The sequence below is a fragment of the Chelonia mydas genome, chromosome 14 (assembly GCF_015237465.2).
Source record: "Chelonia mydas isolate rCheMyd1 chromosome 14, rCheMyd1.pri.v2, whole genome shotgun sequence".
Taxonomy (NCBI): Eukaryota; Metazoa; Chordata; order Testudines; family Cheloniidae; genus Chelonia; species Chelonia mydas.
In genome coordinates, this window is record NC_051254.2 from 14,165,871 (window position 1) to 14,182,842 (window position 16,972).

Consider the following 16,972-nt stretch of genomic DNA (forward strand, 5'->3'; position numbering starts at 1 on the left):
ACCACATCCTGCGAGGTGCTGGACACCTTTAACTCCCACTGGAGTCAGCCGTGTGTGCTCAGCACTTGCAGGACCAGGATCTTGGCAGGAGAGCTTCAGGGACCAGTGCCTGGGACTGTCCTGCCTTCCCCCTGCTCCCCAGGGTGCAGAGATACACCAACAGGGTCAAGGGATAGCCTTGTTTTCACTCAGCTCTACTCAGCACCTTCCATTTCACATCTCCTACCAGCTCGTGTGTCACTCAGAACCTCAGTTCCCTCTTCCTAGCGCTTCTCCTCAACCCTCCAATGAATTCTGCCTTCTTAGCACACTCCCCTAATCACACATAACACACGGCATGTATCCCTGTTAGGCCCTCTCCACATAGCGTACATCTACACTGCTGCTGGAGCTGTAGCGCCCAGTCGAGTGGACATACACACACAAGCTCTGATCAAGCTACCACGCCAGAAGTAGCGGTGTGGCCACACCTGCACCGGTGGCGGCTCAGGCTAGTCACCCGGGGTCATGCCTAGGGTCTCACAACTGTGCTCAGGCAGCTCGATCAGAAATAGCATATATACCTCTACCCGAGCAGGGAATTACACCTCCCAGCTGCAGTTTAGATGTACCCATAGAGGATACAACACACCCAGAGAGGAAACCAGCCTACTACTGCTGCCAGCTAATTGAGTTCCTCCTTTAGTTCAAGTGAGGGAGAGTCATGCTTTAGTGCTGAAGTTCCCAGATTAAAACTCTGTTGACACCCATGGCAGGCCAAGGGGGTGTCATTACTTATACATAACCCGAAAGAAGGGACTGTAGGGCCTGATCCTGAGACACTTCCGTGGGGCTCAGTGACCATTTCTCAGCACCAATGTCCTAAAGGAAAGCTGCACTAGTTCAGTGGAGCCCCCGCACTCGGTGTGGGTAGGGTTGGCCCTGACTTCCCCACTTTGAGTCAGAGGAGTTTCATCTGCTACTACCGCCAGGCTCCAAGCTTGCCTGGCTGGGCCTGCTTTGCCTGCACTGCGAGAGTTACATTCCGAGAGGCAGCCACATACACAGCCACTGAAGGAGTTCTCAGAACCGTGTTTAACAAACCCCTCCAACATCCTCACAGTTTCCATTGCGGTGAGTGTCCCGGGGCAGCTGTCACTTCCCAGCAGGAGTTTCAGTTTGAAGATGCAGAGCTGGACTCAGGGAATGGAGCTCCCATGTAAACACATAAGAAAGCAGGGATGTTCACAGCTATCACAGGGTAAGTGGCACTCAAAGGAGTGGGGGAGGACAGTGAGAGTTAACTAAACAGTGGCATTCGACATAGATGCTTATGCCCTAGATCAGGGATCGGCAACATCTGGCATGCGGCCCGTCAGGGAAATCCGCTGGCGGGCCGGAACGGTTTGTTTACCTGCAGTGTCCACAGGTTCAGCCGATCGCAGCTCCCACTGGCCGCGGTTCACCATTCCAGGCCAATGGGGCTGCGGGAAGCAGCGGCCAGCACATCATCAGCCCACACCGCTTCCTGCAGCCCCCATTGGCCTGGAATGGGGACCGCAGCCAGTGGGAGCTGCGATTGGCCAAAACTGCAGACGCTGCAGGTAAACAAACCATCCCGACCCGCCAGCGGATTTCCCTGACCAGCTGTGTGCTGAACATTGCCAATCCCTGCCCTAGATTGTGAGCTAATCGGAGCCGGAGCCATTCTTTTTGAATATTTGAAGAGCACCTTGCTCATAGAGGGCACTACCAGAAACTGATAATTAATAATAATAGATCTTCTCTTACCATCACCATGACACTCTCCTGCTTCCCCATGCATTCAAACGTTGGTCTGCATTTCTTGTGTCTTAAAATACATAAGAACGGCCATACTGGGTTGGACCAAAGGTCCATCTAGCCTAGTATCCTGTCTTCTGACAGTGGCCAGTGCCAGGTGCCCCAGAGGAAATGAACAGAACAGATCATCATCAAGTGATCCATCCCCTCTCACCCTTTCCCAGCTTCTGGCAAACAGAGGCTAGGGACACCATCCCTGCCCATCCTGGCTAATAGCCATTGGTAGACATATCCTCCATGAACTTATCTAGTTCTTTTTTGAACCACATTATAGTCTTGGCCTTCACAACATCCTCTAGCAGAGTTCTACAACACCAGATAGTTAAGAATACAGCTCCTTGCCTATTTAGCATTGCAGACACTTTAGACAACATTGTAGTGATTTGCTCCTCCCTGAAAATAAAATGATTGGAAATTTACATATGCACATTAGAGGCCAGATCCCCAGCCGATGTCAACTGACACAGATTGGTTGACTTCTATGGAGCTGTGCTGATTTACACAAGCTGGGGATTTGGGCCTATATATTTAAAGGATTTCATGAGTCTCCCTAATTTCCCCCTCTGCCTCCCATCCACCATCTCCAGAAATAACCAGTGAAGAGATTTCACCTTGGGGGTCAGGACCACGGCAGAGCCCCCACTGATACTGATGATGGGGACCTGGGTCTGGGAGGATATGAAGTCCAGAATCTGTGCCACAGCCTCTGTGCCGATGTTGTCCTCAAAGACGATGCCGTGGATCTTGATGCTGGCGAGGATGTTGCAGATCTGGGTCAGGAGGGTGCTGGGGTTGGTGTCATTCACAATCACCGTGACCGGGTGGATCTCCAGAGGCAGATCCAGGAAGCTCTGGTGAGTCAGCCGGCTGCGGACGTGGAGAGGGTATGAGGAGCCCCCAAACACCACGGCCACATTTACCACTGGCTCCCCAGGGCCCGGCAGCAGGAGATCCAGTATGACAGCTGAACAGCCCAGCACCATGGACAGTACCAGAGTGTGCGTCAGAGCTCTGCCCATGTCCACCACCGAGTTCCTGCAACCCAAAGCAAACAGAAACCAGGGTGGGAATGGGAAACAGACAGACCTGAGTGCGGACGGGGTGGGAGGCCCAGAGAGGGAGGGGAAGGGGAGCAGGGAGAAAGAAGAACAAATTAGCAGGAGAGGGGCTTAGAGCCTGGCAGCAGGGAGAGAGGGGCCTGCCATCAGGGAGCCAGCAGAAGCCCTGGCAACAGGGCGAGGAACACGGCTAGCACCTGGGATCCTGTGCTCCACGAGTGACCCCCACTCCTGCAGGCCAGCTCTCCTCCCCACAGCTCCATATAGCCCTGGCTCCAGGGCAGCACACCGTGTTATCAGCTGCTTCTTCATAGGAACAATCAGGGAATGAAACAAGCTAGGCACACAGTGATCCCCCATTTCCAGGTCTGCAGGCCTCTCCTGCCCTTCTCTCCAACAGCTCCTACTCTGCACCTCGCTGCCTGCTGACCTTACGTTTTTCTCCCTTTGATCCCCAGCCCCTCATCCCCCACCCTACTGCGTGCCGCATACACCAGTTAGCACGATGACTCAGTTACCACCAGCCCCATGCTCAGCCTTCGAGGGGCAGCTCCTACATGCAGGGAGCCTAAGCTCAGGAAGGTCTGGATCCTTCTGTTCAGAAATTTCAAAGCCAGGGGCCTGGACTTGGCTTGAAGCATTCCCAGCTGTGGAGCACTTTTGTCGAGCTGACACACAGGGTGTCCATCCCGTGGCTCTGATAAGTGCTCGGAGGAGATGAAAGGCTGAAGCCCCACGCATTGGGCTGAGCGTATCCCTCTCAGAAGTGAGGTTTTCAGCCCCTCCCTGCTTGGCATGCTCTGCACCCCGCACACCAAAGCCAAGCAGAGACTCAGCAACAGTCAGTCACAGCGCACCCCTTCAAATGCCCCTCTTTGGGCACCGTCCGGCCATAGGGGATAGAGGCAGCTCCTGAGGAAGCCTGTCAGCTCAGCTCCTGGGATGGGCAGTGAGGGAATGGGATGGGGGCAAGGGTGTCACTCAAGGCCAACACAGGTGCCTTCCCATCAACCCTGGGACAATACCCCACCACTGGCTGAAGTCAATAGGAGGTGTGCATACAGAATGAATGGATGACCAGATCCGTGATATTCAATGGCCCCTGCTTCCCACTGCCCCCCCCAGCCCAACCCCCCACCCATTCCAGTGCCCCCTATCTTCCCACCACTCCCCCTGGCCCAACCCCGCACCCATCCCAGTGCCCTCTACTGCTCCCTCCAGCCTACTCCCTCCCCCAAAGCTCTAATGTTTGCCAGCTCCTTTCACTCTGGGTGCAGGCTCCCTAGCTGCTCTCTAAGCTACTATTGCTGTGAAATTCCTTTATTTCCTTTCACTTCCCCAGTTTTTAATAACTGTTTTATCACACACGAAGAGGGGGTGGACAAAGAGGCAGAAGATGCAAAGAGTTGGAGGCTACACTGCCTGGCTCTTTGTAAACCTGACAATCACTTCAAAGATTTAAAGTCACCATTCTCCCATCCGATCCATCCAGCGGCTCTTTTATCTGCACTGCGGGTCTCTATGGCAGTTTCCATGCTCGCTGCCACTGCTGGCAGGAGAATGGTGCCCTTAGCCGCACAAGGTGCTGGGGCTTCCTCTCCCCATACTAGACTGAGTGGAAGATCAGATTAAAAGCCCACTATGACAGATAGGGCAATTTCCTGCATATTCTTGGGAAACCTTATAGATTTAAGCTTAACTGTCTTTGGGGATCCATTGTATTAATTGCAAAGCGTATGTATTATCGTGGGCCAGGACTGCATGTGACCTCTCTGGGGGAGATGTGAGGTAAGGTCTGGGAGTCCAAAAGATTACACTGAAAATGTGCCAGACGAGAATGGACTTTTGGGACAATAAGCGTGAAGTGGATTTCCTGGGGAATGCCTAGGGAGAAGTTAATGCAAATTCCCCCACCTCTAGTTATGTCTTTTAAAGCTATGCCCTGAGGAGTGGATCTAGTTATGTCTTTTAAAGCTATGCCCTGTTCCTGGAGATGAGATCAAAGGTCTGAGTTGTAGAAGAAACTGATGAACTGTCCAGCCTGGGTTCTGGTTCTGAATCTGAGACAGTCAAACTTTCATGGGGAAAACCAAGTTGCAGGGTTTGAAGGACTGACACCTGCTCTAGGTTGGAATTGGGGTGACCTCTGCTAAGCTTTTTACTATATGTGTAAGTTCTTCTGCTATTTTGAATAAGTTTTTTCTATAATGCTTTCACCTTAAGAATAAATGTGCTTGCTTACAAAGAGCTGTGTGGTAACTCATAACTGCAGGCAATACATTAGGCATAGCCTCTGGAGAGAAAGCAAAGCGCAGACACTGGCCTGTTTAGGCAGTCTGGCTTGCTGGGAATATCACAGCATAGGCAGGGAACTGCGCAGCCTTGAAAAACCCCTCGTCAGGAGGGAGAGAGATCCGGGTCTCCGCCCAAGGGAGGTGATGGCTGAGGAGCCAGGAGCCTACAGGGGTGCCCTTAGTGGGCCACAGAAGAGGAATACAGGTGCAGTTGCCCTGAACTTGACACCCACAGAGAGTGTAAAAGCTCTAGCACTGTATTACTCTGAGCTAGGCAATACCTGCCACAGGGTGGCTGGCCCTTTAAGGGGAAGTTGGATCCAGCCCCACCTATGATGGATCAGCTGGGGATCAGATGATTATAAAAGCCAGCAAGGAGAGCGAGCTGCAGGAGATACAGGGAGAAGGAAGGTTTGCCCAGTGACAGGCCCTGGAGCAGGAGGGTTCCCAGGTAGATTACCTGGAGGAGCAGGGAGGCTGCAGCAAGGAAACCAATGGCTCTAGGGAAAGGCAGCTGTTGGATTTACATGGAACTGTTGTATTTGGGGTACACTGAAGACTGTTGGGCAAAAGGGCCTGAACAGCCTCTGGGCATGGTGTTTATCCTTGCTGGGCTGGGGAGGCAGGCCTGCAGAATCCAGCCTCGTTAGTTGCCATGGCAGAGATCTGAGTTTGGGGAGCTCAACACCTCAATTTTTAGCCCTAATGCTAGGTGTGCAGTTGGACTGGTGCCATATATACAGCATGCAGTCACATGCATTACAGCCACACAGTCCTCATGTCCCTTGCATGGAACAGGCCTCCTGGAAGCTCTCAGAGATCTCTCGGACACACTGCATAGGCTCTACTCTATGCTATTCCTACCTAGAGCATTGCTGCCTTGGCGATGGTATGCAGCAACACTTAGCACTTCTGTAGCTTTTCGTGGGTCGCTCTTAAAGCGCCTTGCAAAGCTGAGCAGGAACCATCATCTCCATTTTGTAGAGAGGGAAACTGAGGCACAAAGAGGGGAAGGGACTTGGCCAAAGTCAAGGACTCCCCATTCAGTGCCCTATCCTCCTGCAGCTCTCTCTGCTTGCTGGCTTTTATAATCATCTGATCCCCCCTGCTTCCTTGCTATATCGATACATCAGAGCCCACCTGCGTGGAATGAGTTTCATATTTCAGTCTGACAATAGACTACATTACCCCCTGACACACCCACACACCTGTGGCATATTTTGCATGTGGTTAGAGAATTCAGAGGTGAAGGGGTTAAATAAAAGCACAGTTCTCCTTGTCTCCATCTTTTCCTCCTGGTGCCCTTTGTTCCTCAGCAACTCAGGCTCCGGGCACCCTTGAACGTTTTTAATATTATTTTAAATGATCTTCAGCAGCAATATTGTCTCCACTTTCCCATTCTCCTCCCCTTCCCCCCCAGCTCCCGCCATCCCTGGGCTGTCAGTTACCAGAGAGCAGCTTGCCTTCTTTTTTTTAATTTAAAACGGAAATGTATTTCACAGGCTGATAGGCACCTTCAGTTCCATCAACTCAAAGATTAAGTACCCAGGGTAATAATAAAATATTTAAACATTTGAGGGGGGAAAAAATGAGCTGTAAGTATTTTGGAGAAGGCAGAGGTTTACGCAGCTAATCCCGCAAAACAACGACATGTGACAAAGCCCTGCAAAGTTCAGGGAGATTCTAATTACTGTGAACTTCAGCTCAGCTGGAAGCTGGACACACCCATTAAACCCAGGGAATTTATCAGTGAGGACAGGAAGCCAAGTATCCTGCCCCCAAAACTAGCCACCCCTTGCTCTAAGGGCCCATGAATGTGTGGCAGGGATTACCTCTTCCCTTTCTGCACTGTGTATGTCAGTTTCATTATTTTTTGCCAAATAGATTTTGATTGGCACCAGATCCGGCCAGTGGTCAGCCTGGTGCAGTACCCTGTTTGACAGTAGCCAGAAACTTTTGAGGAAGAAATTCCAAAGCGGGGAATTATAAAATAGCCTGTCCAGAAAGGAAGTTTCTTCCAAACCCAGTCACTTAAAGGTCGTTTTATGCACTGAAACAAGAGGGATAAGAAGCATCTTCCACCCTACACAGGGCTAGAACCCACAATCCTCAGCTCAGGAGACCAGTGCCCTTTCCATTAAGCTCCCAGGGCTCCACAAAACATAAGGCTGAGTCAAAAGAGATCAAAATCTGAACCTGCCTCCTTGGTGCTGGTCAGCTCTGGGGCTTTTGTTCAGAGTCTTCTCTGATTCTGATGCACTATTTACCTTGGTCCCTTGTTGTTCCACAATGTCCTCCCCCCCCTCAGCATCACACAGACAAACCCACAAAGATTCTTACAACTGGCAGTCTTAGTGTGGGGAGACCTCTGGGCGATGGCAGCTCCCCCCACCCCTCCAAGCATTTCCAGGTTGAAGCTGCTCTTGGGTTTCCATCTGATATAGAACAATAATTCTAGGCAGCAGCTTAGCTTATAAGGGCCCAGTTCTGTTTCCAGTGAAGCCACAGGGAAAAGCCACATGGTTTGCAAAGGGAACAGGGTTGGGTCCTAAGTCACTGAGGGCCCCAATTATGCCTCCAGGTTCCATGCCTAGATCCACCTCTCAAATAGCAAGGCGCTTCAAACACACCTGCAGCAGCACTCACCCACCCGCCCCTTTCACCAGACTCTGAGGAAGGTACTCGGGGGTCCAGGAATCACCCCAGGGGAGGAGAAGACTGGCTTTGGGGGGAAAGGGGTGTGCATCATTTCCCACATCAGCCCCATAGTGCTCAGAGTGGAAATTCCCTGGCTGGAGGCTACATTACATACACTCTCTGTGGCAGGGAATCACGGCTTAATGGGGGTCCCAAAGGCAGCATGGTGCCAATGCAGCTGCACTGCAGGGGAGCAGTTGAGAGGCTCTGGATCTCCAGTGCCATCTCCATTAACCCCTCTCTTCCCACCCCTCATCCCCCATACCCATGTGGATCCAAGGGGAGCCACAGGGTTTGGGGTCTGGCCCCACAGCCCATCCTGGGGGGTTGGGGCAGAGATTCTACGCTGCACCCCCAGCAGGATGGCTGGAGAGAACCTTGCTGAGCTTTCTGCCCCCACTCATGGGGCAACACTGCAGGCATCTGGCCTCAAACTGCACTGTCCAAAACGTAGTCTCCTGCTCCCATGCCGACAGGTGCTCCCTGGTGCATCCTGCTGAGAAGTGGCCCCATGTGGGGGACTGAGCTCTTAGGGCAGGCACTGTCTTTGCAATATGTGGGTTTATTGTGCCCATCCGAACCGGGCCTATGACCTGCAGGCCAGACTCTGATAGAAACAACAGACGCCAGCTCGTGACTCAGCTAACCAGGGGGGGAGCCCTGGGCCCAAGGTCATTACACTAGAGATAGGCCCAACTGCCAACATTGCACCCAAATTGGGATTCTCTGCACCTCAGAGTTGGAGTGGGGGTTTGTTGGGCCCCATGTGCAAAGTTTGGATTTGGATCTAGATGCCAGATGTCCTCCCCTCCCCCAATATATTGGGGTGTTTGGATCCAATTATGTCACTGTTTTATTTATATGGTGGTAGAGCCTAGGACCCCCAGTCCTGGGCCAGGACCCCACTGTGCTAGGCACTTTACAAACACAGAACAAAACACAGTTCCTGGCTCAAAGAACTTCCAGTCTCTGCCTTCCTATAGCACTTTCCATCGGAAGATCTCAAAGTGCTTTGCAAACCTTAGCGAAGACTCTTACCCTCCATTGCAAAGTCAGTCAGTAATATCATCCTCCTCACACAGCGGGGAAACTGAGGCACGTGGCAGTCGATTGACTTGCCTCAGATCACCAGCAGGTCAGGGACCAAATCCCTGTGCCCTATGCTTTAAGTGCAAGACTGCCCCACTGAACCTTTCCCTTCCACATGCAATGCCAACTGACCAATCGAGAGGATCGTTAATGGCTGAGTAATGAAAAGGAGATGTTTGACCATCCTCTGATGTTAAGAGCAGGAACGGAGCAAGAGGGAGGCTCCTTTACATGGTGATACCGGCCTCCCACCCTGCTACTGACACAAACGTGGGTGTCAGCAAGATGTTGGCTGCCAGCAGGAGTCTTGGAAATGCCAATTGTAACTAAAAGCTGTAATTCCAAATGCATCTTTTCAGGGAGGAGCACCTCCCACCAGGGGACCTGCAGCCTGCTGGGCTGCACACGCTGTTTCACATCCCAGGCCCTTTCCTCATGCTTTTACTCCGCTCCTTTCGCACTCCATCCCTGCTCTGTTTCATCGCTAAGAAAGGCGGGAAGCGGAGGTTACAGCACAGGCCTAGAAGACAGGACCTCCTGAGTTCTACTCCTAGTTGTGACACTGGCTCCCTCTGCAGCCCTGGGCAAGTCACTTAACCTCTGCACCGCCTCTGGAGAATGGGAATAAGACTATGTAACTGCACTTTCTCCCTCCAGCTAAGGGGGATGAGTCAAGTTACAGAGGATGGCTGGGAGGATTCACGTTTGTAGAAGAGCTCCACATAATTGCAATAGCAATAGCTAATTTAATTAAGAATAATTAAAGCCCAACTGGAAGGTTTCTAGCAGAGGAGGAGCCATCTTTAAAGGAGGCACTTATTGAATTGCACCCCTGCTGCAAAGGCTGTTGGTCAAGATTGTCAGCTCCTTGGGGCAGGGACGGTCTTTGTTCTGTGTTTGTCCAGCACCTAGTACAATGGGGTCTTGGGCCATGCCTGGGGCTCCTAGGCCCTACAATAACACAAATACTGTAGTGATGAGATTTCATCTTCGTTCTCTTTCTACAGGCTAGAGCAGGGCTCATCTCCGGCTCTTACAGAATAACACTTCCTTCATAATGCAAAAGGACTCGCCCCCTTGGACTCTCCTGGATCTCCTCTGGGAATGAGAAGCCAGGTCAGCTTTAAGCAGTGGTAGGACCGTGGCCCCTGAAGCAACCTGCACAGTCACAACCCTGTCCTCCCCACCTAGCAGGGGGACCTGGTGTTCTGTTGCCAATAAGCATAAGGTCCTGTGTAAAGAAGCAACACTGGTGCATGGCCTGATCTCACAGCCTGGCAGCGAGACCAGACAGGGAAGCCAGTGATTCTGTCCTTAGGCCACAGTGATGGGCACAATTATCCTCATCCAGTGACCGGGCCGGGGAAGGCCCTGCGGTTTTTTCCTTGCTAGGGAGCCAATGAAGCACAGGAGAACATCAGTTTGCCTCAAATCTGCTTTCTGTCCTCAAAGAGAAGTTTAGGTCAAATCCAACAGGATAACCAACTCACCCACTCAGCTTTCTTCAGCATCTGCTCATATTCGGGCCAGGACTGGACTGAATCTCCAAACCCTCTCCAGATAACCCACAACACTCAGCAGCAGCTGACGTTTAAGGGTTAAGTGGAGGGAACGGCAGGAAAAAAGTGATGCCTTAATACCTGGATATGGCAACCCTGGACTCTCCCACAGTTCTAGGGTTCACCATTACACTCATTGCCACAGGAAAACAGATAGTTGACCCCAGCCTAGCACACCGCACACCCAGTCTCCCCACCCACCCGCCTGGGCTGGGCTGGAGGAGGAAGAATCTCTTACACTCTTGCTGTGAATTTCAAAGTATTTTTAGTCCTGCAATAAATAATTCATAGGGAATATGGCCTCAACTACCTGAGCCGAGGAAAAAAAACCTCTCTTAAAAACAGTGATTTGCCAGTTTAATTTCTCCTCAAGGACATTTAAATATACTTTAGGCAGCACTTTGTCCTCACAGCTGCTGATCAGATTTGTTTGCACCTGACACATCACTAACACATAATCAACTTCTCATCATGGCTCAACCATTAGCAGCTCCACAGCTGGTCGAAGTCCCCTCCATCCAGTGGGCTGGCTGCAATGGAAGGAGTCCTCTCTCTCCTTCCATGGCGGATACCCTGCCTACCCTTGTTGTTGTTCCAGCATCCCCCCCAAAGCCAACATCCTGACTGGCAAGCTAGCTGAAGACTCAATGCCACAAGGTGTGCCAAGCACTCTAATCCCAATCCAGCAAAGCACTTAAGCAGGTGGGTTAAGTATTGATTTTAAACGGACCGTTCACCTGCTGAATGTGCTAAAGTGTTTTGCTGGATCGGGTCCAAAATGCTCAGTGCCTTGCAGGAGGGAGCCCTAAAGTGGCAAATGTTCCCACCACCCCACAGCTAGCACCCTGACTGAGATGATAAAGGTAGGTAGATTGACACAAACATAGGAATTAACTCACCCACTGCTGAAATGCATCCAGGGCTAGGCTGGAATGTAGCAGCTGCTTAAAAGCCAAGGACAGACTGAGTGAGAATACTCTCTCCAGTTCTGATTGCAGGGGGAAACTGAGGTCAGCAGAATACAATGATTTCAACTGGAACTTGACCAGACCCTTACTCTTACAAGGCAAGTGCTATGAAATCTTTAATTGCAGTCAGTGGCAGGACCTCCCTCCCCTCTTACATCTCCTATGAAGAGGGGACCTCAAGCACCAAACTGGGATTCTGTTCTGACATGGGAATGGTACATGCCTCCTTACACTGGGAAATTGATCCTCTCCTGACCATTGACTGGAACACCTGGAGTTTGCAACACCATGTCACTGCCATCCTTGACGTTTTAGGACCATTGGCTGTACCATCCATCTTCGATGCCAAGGAGAAGGTTCTTCCTGTAGGCCCAGCTGAACCAGTGCAATCTGCACTGGTTTCTCCACAGCATGAGCAGCATCCCCTGACTCTTGCAGCTACCCCAGTTCAGCCACTCCCCTCAGAATCCAGTGCCTCCTGTTTGGAAGTCACCCCAAAGCCCCTTCTTCTCAACAACAGTTCTGGAGAATGACAGGATTGGTGCTTCAGGAGTCTCTGAACGCACCCGGACAACCATGGCAACAAGGTGCCTGGAGGAGGTGCTGGAATGGATCTATCAGGAACACGTCCTCGTCCGGATGCACTAAGACATCAGGAGGGTGAGCCACTGCACAAACCATTTCAGAAAATCAGAGAGAGGAGCATCCTCTAGCAAATCACCAGGGGAGGGCTCCCCTCCAAGTTGTGACCTGGGCCAATGCTGCTTAGCTTGCCAGAACTCCCTAGAACCCTATTTCCAACGGTCTGGTAGTGCAAACAAATGAAAACAGCAGCAACAGTCCCTAGGCACCTCCACCAACAACTAAACATCTCTTTATCCTGGGAGCTTCTTTAGCTTATGGTGCAGTTTCTCAGTCAATAGCTCCTGTCATTCCCTGGTGATCACATATACATCTTCAAAGGAAGGGAACGGCCATACTGCTATTTTGGAGAAGCGTCCAGTTACAAGGATGCGGACGTGCTGTTGGCTGTGCCTGCCAAGCGGAAGGGGGCTAACCGAATGGATGCATTCCTCCATCCAGAGGTTTCAATGGGCATGCAACCTGCACAGGACTGCAGCTGAGACCCTAGGCCCTGAGGCAGCAACTCTCCCAAGTAAGCCAAAAGGGAGCTCTCTCTCCAGCCAAACCAATGGGAGCCACTGAGCGAAGCCTGTCTCATCGGGGAGCCTGTCCCTGCAGATCTTACAGCCATTGCCAGCAAAATTAATCTCACTTAGTTCAAATCTCACCTGAAAATGTATTCGTTTTAAAAAAAAGCAAAGATGTGCCATCTCCACTGGCCCTGGGAGGGGCAGGTTATGGAGGTGCAAATTCAGTCTGGGGCAGAGTCGGGGGGAGCAGTCCAGGGGACTGGCTGGTGTTGCTCAACAGCCACTTCTCTGGGTGATAAAGTAGCTGCACTGATAAGCTACATTGACTTCAGTGGCTGGATTGAGTGTAAGGGTATAGCTGGGTTGGCACAGCAGGGCCTTGGGGGTGGGGGCAGTTGTGGAGCAGGGGATACTTAAGTTTCTGACCAGGGCACCAAACACGCTCCCCCACCCAAAGCCAACTTTGTGTAAACTTAGCAGATGCCATAACTGTATCCCAGGAAAGACACTTTTTAAGCAAAAGGAGTAAATTAGATCAATCTCTGAAATCGCTGGATGATCTCAGTGGGCATGAAGGGAAGGAATCAGGACTCAAGCTCTATGCCTGGTTCTGTCACTGACTCACTGTGTGATCTTAGCCTCTGTCTCAGTTTCCTGATCTGTAAAATGCAAAAAAATAGTAATACTGTAAAAAATAGTAATACTTCGATCTATTATTATTCACTATTATCAAGATGTCCCTATCAGGAATTAGGGCTCCTTGGTGCAAGGCACTATCCACATACGTGACAGTCCCTGTCCTGAAGAACTAGATCTCTTCATCTCATCAATACCAGCGTGTACCTACCTATTTTACAGGGATGTTGCAAGACTTAATGATCATAAAGTGCTCTGAGATTCTCCAAATAAGGAGTGAAATAAATGCTAATTATGTTTATTTTAAACAGGAAAGGGGTCAAACCCACCTCATTTGGTTTAGTTTTAATGGTATGTACCGCAGCATGAGAGGATGTGATGGGGGCAAATATTGTTGGAGGGGGAGAATGAATTAATAAAAGAAATCAGGAATGGCACACAATAGAAAGACTGATGGTAAAAAAAGGGGGAGGGGGGAGAAATCAAAACAAACTGAACTACCAAAAAACAGCATCAAAGCAACATCTAGGACTGCAGCAAAGCTAAGAAAAACCCAGGAAATTAAAAGCTAATGTTCAGGCCCTGCTCTTTGGCACTGGCAAGACCCTGGGCTTGGGTATTTACATCCCAGGTAGATCTAATTGCATCCCTAAGCACAGAGTGGTGAATACAAGGATAGTTTCCCATCTTGGGTCAGCTTGTGCCTCATCCTTATGGATATTTACACTGGGAGGAGAGGTGGAGAAGAAAAGAGTCATCTTTGCTCAGTTCGCTAGTTTTCGGTTTGGTGCAAGCTGCGGATTTTCTGTTAGTACTAACCCACCCCCCTCCACACACACACCGTAGTCCCTTTAATCCACATTTTAAAAAGCCTCAAAATAAGCATCATGTAAGTACTTATTTAGGGAAATTATTTAAAAGGCAGATTATCAGCCTGAGGGAGGCTGGCTACTGCTGTGTGATGGGTGGCAGGTCAAAGCATGTGGCCCATTTGTGGACAAGGTAGAGACTGGGAGACCAAAGAATAAGTGTCCCCATCTGTAAAACTGGGATAGTAACACCTACCTCCTGCCGGGGAGGGGAGGGGGAGAATAATAGCCCCGAGTCCATTCCCATGGAAGCCAACAAGAGGTTTGCCACTGATTGAAACGGGAGAAAGACTGAGCTTAATGCACTTTGAAGATGAAGACAAGTATCACAAACACGCAAACTCTGGGTCCTGCTTAAAGTACTGATGGTGCCTTTGGAGATCCGAAAGCTCGTTCAGTGTATTCTGCATGATCTGTGGATCCAATAAAAGGTGTCGCATTATCTCTCTTGTCAGCTCTGCCTTAAGAAACAACATGGCTCCAAACATTTTTCCAACCCACTCATGCAAACAGTTGCTCTATGATCATGTTATTGAGCTTAAAGTCCGCAATGGTTATTTCCTTAGGGTCTGCCATGAAAACTTGTATTTACCATCTTGTTAGAACACAGTGTGATTGAGTACAACAGAAACTGAAATAGATGAATGAGGGAAGGGCAACAAATGAAACATGTTCATGCTTTGGGGTTTGCTTTTAAACTAGCAGAAAACAAAACAAAAAATGCCTTCATTTCCTGATATAGACCAAGTGCCTGCAAAATGTCATTTTAAAAGCAACACCCTATTGAGTTTTCCCTATACTTCCACATCCTTAAGCCAGCCAGGTTTGTTTGTTTATTTTAAGAGATGTGATGTGTGAACATTACTGGTATTTTAAGTGTCTCTGTTGTCCCCGTTCCCCCCCCCCCCCCCGCCAAACACTGAATGCTGGGGTCTGACGTGGAGAAAAGCTCTTGCAGACATTTTGACTTTAGGGATTAAATAAAAAAGGGTCCTGCTGCTTAAAAACATCTTAACTAGAGAAACCTCCAAACCGGAGAATGCAAGTGAAAAATGTGCAGTGTTGGGGGGGGAGGGGCGGAAAGAGAGAGTTGTTGATATTTTTAAGTAATTAAATCAATGCAGCCCTCAGGTGAGAAATACTGAGCAGAAGCATGACTGGAGGAGGAAGAGGAGAAGGGGAAAGCCAGGAGGAAGGGGAGACTATTACTATATGCTTGTGGTCATTGCATGGATGAGCGAGAAGGAGCTATCAAGCAGAGCAAATGATGGGAGTCTAGACTGAGCCAAAAAGAGGGAAAAGCTGCAGTGGATTGTAAGTTTTCTCAAAAGGAAGATATTCCAACTTCCCCTCTGCCCCCCCCCCATTTCCCCCCTTACTTTCTTTGCCATTTTCTTCCAGCCCCCCCCCCGGCCCCTTTTCCTTCTCTTGGGACTCCAGATGGGAAATGAGTTGCAATGCATAGACTCCTCTCAGTCAAGCTACGTCTCCTTTCAACCTTGATCTGATATACATTTTCCCCCTTTCTTGCCTAGCTCCTCCTGCAGCAACAGTTGGAGACGGGAAGCCTATCGATAACAATTAGAACCCGGAGCAATAATCATTGCCAGGCAAATGCCAAGAGTGCAGAGGCAACATGGAAATATTTCTCCCCGAGGTTTGGAGCCTCAGACATGCCTCCTTTGCATTGCTCCGGCTCAGACACACGCAGAAATAGGCAGCTTAAAAAGGTCAAATGTGGATTAAGCAAAAATAAATGCGAAGTGTCCTGCCTCATGCGATGTTACGCAAGGTGCTAGATGGGGATGTAAATACTGACAGCGGGATCCATTTTTAAAGGACACATTAAAACCTCATTTTCTGCCACTTAATCGCCTCTTGTCAACGCATTCAACATGGTGCGAGGGATTCAGCCGAGGAAGGGAAGCTAGCCCAGTCCTCCGGAGCGCCAGGCAAAGGGGACCCGAGCAACAGGGGTGCGGGCGGCTGGAGAGAAGAGGTGACGGGGAATCACTGGGGAGGGACCACCGGCCTCGCAGGCTAAGTTCCGCGGACAAAAGTTGCGTCCTCAGGTGTCAGTCCCCTTTGCCGGGCTGGAGCCCTCCCTGCCCGCCCCTAGACGAGCGATCGCTCGCCCAGCCCCAGCCCCGCTTGCCCACCTGAGTCGAGGCAAGAGACCCGGGCCGGCTGGGGCTGGTAGAAAGGCGTCGCGGGTACTTACTCGAGGGTGACCGCGGGCAGCTGCAGCCCCGGCTGGTCAAGGCAGGTCTGGGCGCTCCGGCGTCCCGGGCGCTGTCGCCGTTGCTCGGGCTGGGAGCTTCCAGCTCGTCTCCTCCTGGGCTGGGAGCAAGTGCCGGGCTCGCCGTCCCTCCTCCCCAGCAGGGGCTCAGGCGGCGCGGGCTGGCGGCGGCGAGGGCTCGCTGGGGCGGCCGCCTCCCCGCGGCGGAGCAGCAGGCGCAGCCCTCGGGGGGGCCGGAGGGCTCCTCATGGCGGCGGTGGGGGGCGGGGGAGCCCCACGGCTCCACGTACAGGGACGGGGGTGGCTGCGCGCCCCGGCCGGTTGCAGGGGTCCCCGCCCGAGCCGGGGGCGATGGGGCGGGGCGGGCTGACGGACGGGGGCAGATGATCCTGCCTCCAGCCCCCTGCCGCTGCCCGCCTCCGCCCGCGCGGGACCCGCTCCAGCCCCCGCCCCACGCGCGCTCGTCTCCCGCGCCCTGCCCCGTGCGCCCCGCGAGCCACGAGACCGGCACCGTCAGGGGGCGCGGGGGGGGGGCTCTGCCCCTCCCCTCGGGGCGCTCCAGCTCCCCCGGCTCTGCCCCCTCTCCGC

At 51.5% G+C, this 16,972-nt stretch overlaps 1 protein-coding gene across 3 annotated transcripts in view; it reads right to left on the reverse strand.

The window, feature by feature from the left end:
• Positions 1–16,736, reverse strand: part of GRIN2C (glutamate ionotropic receptor NMDA type subunit 2C) — a 47,770-nt gene extending 31,034 nt beyond the window's left edge. Inside the window, exons 1-3 of one of the 3 annotated variants that reach the window (XM_043528979.1) lie at positions 16,367–16,735; positions 14,342–14,558; positions 2,433–2,856 (exon numbers count right to left, since the gene is read on the reverse strand). In XM_043528979.1, coding sequence (XP_043384914.1) covers positions 2,433–2,840 — 408 coding nt within the window. In that variant the 5' untranslated portion in view covers positions 2,841–2,856; positions 14,342–14,558; positions 16,367–16,735. Of the gene's footprint in view, positions 1–2,432; positions 2,857–14,341; positions 14,559–16,366 lie in introns of all 3 variants that reach the window. The other 2 variants (XM_037914995.2, XM_043528980.1) reach the window with 2 other exon arrangements.
• Between the last annotated feature and the right edge of the window lie 236 nt (positions 16,737–16,972).